Source organism: Bidens hawaiensis, unplaced genomic scaffold (assembly GCF_021521415.1).
Source record: "Bidens hawaiensis isolate Kalapana, Puna unplaced genomic scaffold, B.hawaiensis_p1.1 tig00000636_1, whole genome shotgun sequence".
NCBI classification, from domain to species: Eukaryota; Viridiplantae; Streptophyta; class Magnoliopsida; order Asterales; family Asteraceae; genus Bidens; species Bidens hawaiensis.
The window spans coordinates 3090459-3094084 of record NW_027491038.1 but is presented as its reverse complement, the minus strand read 5'-3'; the positions used below and the strand labels follow the sequence as shown (position 1 = coordinate 3094084).

Genomic DNA, 3626 nt, shown 5'->3' with positions numbered 1-3626 from the left:
TTATTATATCAAATATTTAATGAGATTAGTTTTTAATTTAATGAGATGTTATAACCCGTTTAAGAAATATATGGGTTTAATAAGACCCATACCCGTGAATTTGGGTCAAATGCATGAGAAGCCTCCATTTAAAAATCAAGCAAATCTGGTGACTCCAAAAAAGGGGGGGAGACTACATCGCGACACATATGATTTTTGGGTTTTCGTTTATATATATTATAGATTCATTATTTTTTGGCTAAATTTTTTTCAGCCTAACTTTTCAAGCTCAAATGACAAAACCGAAACCAAAATGAAAACCAAATAAACCGAAATCATAATAACCGAAACCCAACGGTTTCAAGAACTTCAAAACCGAAGTTTTGGTTTTAGCCAAAAACCACACCGAACCACACCATGCACACCCCGATTAGTTTTGAAATTTGTCTATAAAATGTATACTCATCGTATCATACATACTCAACACATAAAAAAATTTCCAAAGAGAACAAGGACTAAAAGAATTTACCTTTCAAAAAAACAAATAAAATTTATTTACATCATCCAAGTAAATACAAGGACTCAATTTACCAAATAGCATAAACACAAGGACCACACAATAAACTAACTACATACTCTGTCCATCCTATATTACTTGCAAATAAAAAGGATAGATTTTCCTCTTCATTTCCATATATATAAAACTCTCTATTTGATCAAATCCTCTATATAACAAATCCAAAACCACCCCCAAATTCTTTATCCATCCCCAATTCAATTACTCAACGCAATTGATCGAATTGAATCAATGACCAGGCGATGCTCTCATTGCAGCAACAATGGTCACAATTCAAGAACTTGTCCTAATCGAGGCTTGAAGCTATTTGGGGTCCGGATTACTGACGGCTCGATCCGAAAGAGTAAGAGTACGGGTAACTTGACCCACTACTCCGGATCCGGAAGCAGCAGTAATAACAACTTATTCAACGCCGGTGGTGACTCGCCCGGATATACGCCGGATCTTAACGCCGCCGCTGACGGGTACGGGTCCGAAGATTTTGTTGCCGGGTCCTCTTCAACCCGTGACAGGAAAAAAGGTTCAATTTTGTTTTAGTATTCAGTTTTGCAAATTTAATGTTAATTAGTACTATCGGTATTGCAGGTATGTAATCGAATTGATGTTAATTTATTTTGTTTTATAATTCAATTTTGCAAATTTGTTGTTAATTAGCAGGTTTTTTATTGCATTTTTAGTAATCAAATTGATGTTAAATAATATTGTATTTGATTTTATTCATTTAATTTTGTGTTGACTTTGAGAGAATCATTACACTAATATTTGTATATGTTGAAGATTTTTTATTAATGCAATTTAATTGCTTTCTTGTTTTCTGAATTCAAGAAACTTAAAAGTTTGGTGCATATATTAATTATATGCATTTAATGTGCTAATCTCATACCATCTGTCGGTTTTGGCTTAAACTGCCGTCGGGTTTTGGTTTTCACAATGGGTTCGGTTCGGTTTTTTGGGTTTTTCAAAAATTTGATTTTTATAAAACCAAACTGTCGGTTTTGGGTTGAGTTCGGTTATGTACTGGTCGGTTATATTGGTTTCCTACACACCCTAATTTATCTTGAAGTTATTTAATTGTGCTATAATTTTTTTTCCTTAAATGGGACGCGGGTGTTTGGTTTGCAGGTGTTCCTTGGACAGAGGAAGAACATAGGATGTTTTTGCTAGGTTTACAAAAGTTCGGAAAAGGCGATTGGCGTGGAATCTCAAGAAATTTTGTGATGACAAGAACACCAACTCAAGTTGCAAGCCATGCCCAAAAGTATTTCATCAGACAAACCAATGTTTCTAGAAGAAAAAGACGGTCCAGCCTCTTTGATATCGTACCCGACGATGTAGACATCACTTAACTATTTTAGTTTTAGTACAGTGTTTGCTATGTAAACATTTAATTCACTCTTTTGTGTTTTTGAAATTGTGTAGTCACAACCTGAGCCGCTGGCAATACAGACGCTAGAAGAAGAAGGCGAGTCAATGGAGTCGATGGATTCTGCTAACTCAAACGCGGTTGACTTTCTTGTTGACCCGACATCTGCTCCACTGAATCTCGAACCTTCACAATACTTGTATCCTGTCATGTTTCCAGCGTATGTGCCTTCACTCATACCGGTAGCTATCCCGTACTGGCCCGGACCAGGGTCGGGTCAAGATCAAGGTTGTTCTAGCAAAGTTGAGTCTCATGAGGTTCTTAAGCCGACAGCAGTTCATTCGAAGAATCCGATCAATGTGGATGATCTTGTTGGCATGTCGAAGTTGACTTTAGGTGAGTCAATCGGTAAAGGTGCGCCGAGTTCACTGAAAGTGGTTGGAGGGTTGAGCGGGCAGTCTGCGTTCCATGCGAGTAATCCGGGTCCGAGAACTTCTAACATGGATTTAAACCATAGTCCTATTCATGCGGTTTAGAAGGTCAAAGGGAATTTAAGTTTTTATATTTGTTAAACTATATATTGTAGGGTTTAGTTATGTTTGTAGACTATACTATTCAGCCTTTTGAGTTGGTTTTTTTGTTTTGGACTTTGGTGTTTGGAAATAGTTGAACTAGTCTTTTTGCTAAAATACTTAAATTGAACATTCAATTAGTTCTTGTTTGGACTGCTTTTAAAGTTGACCTGTCCTAAGGACATATAAAGGAGCGAGTGGAATGAGAAGAACGAGCGAACGAGAAGTTACTCGAATGTATTTCGAGCGAGTTTCAAGCCACGAATAATTATTAGTTTTTTTCTCACTTATAGTTTGCCGTTGTCTAAAACTGAATTAGTGAAATTTCAATCCCTGAAATCCATTTTCAAGATCAGATCACCAACCTGCACCCTGCAGCCAATACAGAATTCAGCGCTTTAAGAAGACATGAAGGCACTGTTACCCATTCACCCATACCAGGAGAATCCACTTGTTAATAGCGGTGCACAAAATGCCCGGTTCCGTACCAGAACTAGTTCCGGGTCATACCTGGTATGCCCAAAACCCGGTCAGGACCTGATCCTACCCGGTTCCAACCTACCCGGAAATTCCTACCCAGTCCCAAGATTTATTGTTGATATCGGTTCCTGTTCCGGTTGCTACCCGAAATACCTGGTTCCACCGGCCATTACCGTTACCTAGCTCAAAAAGAGTCTTTACCGGGTATTACATTAACGCTTAGATAAAATATTTTAAAATGTGAGTGTCTACCTGACAACAAAGTAATTGTCATTTTATAGGAATTAAAAATATAATAACAAACTTAATTCCATAGAAATGACACAGTAGATAAAATATTATAAAATGTGACACAAACTATAATCGATTTACAAGAATTAAAATAAAAGAAACTAGGATTTAGGCCCGTGCTTCGCGACGGGACCATTGAACCGAAAAAAAACACACACGTAGAAACATTAAACCACGAACGCGTTGCGAGTTGACGCGAACTCATCATGTATTAAGTTACAACATTGAAACTGAACAAAAGAAATAAACCTTTCAATGCCAAAATACAACAAATTATCATATGTAAAACCAAAAAACCGGAATGTTATAGTTGTGAACCGATGCAAATTTTGTTAGTATCGGCGGTTTGTAAACATGAATTTGT

The 3626-nt window shown here is 37.0% G+C and overlaps 1 protein-coding gene across 1 annotated transcript; it reads left to right on the top strand.

Annotated features, from left to right (window-relative positions):
- Window positions 1-734: 734 nt before the first annotated feature.
- LOC143529279 (transcription factor MYBS3-like) lies at window positions 735-2558 on the top strand. Its single transcript, XM_077025107.1, has 3 exons — window positions 735-1076; window positions 1679-1887; window positions 1976-2558. The coding sequence occupies exons 1-3, from the start codon at window positions 788-790 to the stop codon at window positions 2453-2455; spliced, it is 978 nt and encodes a 325-aa protein (XP_076881222.1). The 5' UTR covers window positions 735-787; the 3' UTR covers window positions 2456-2558.
- The last annotated feature ends 1068 nt before the right edge of the window (window positions 2559-3626 follow it).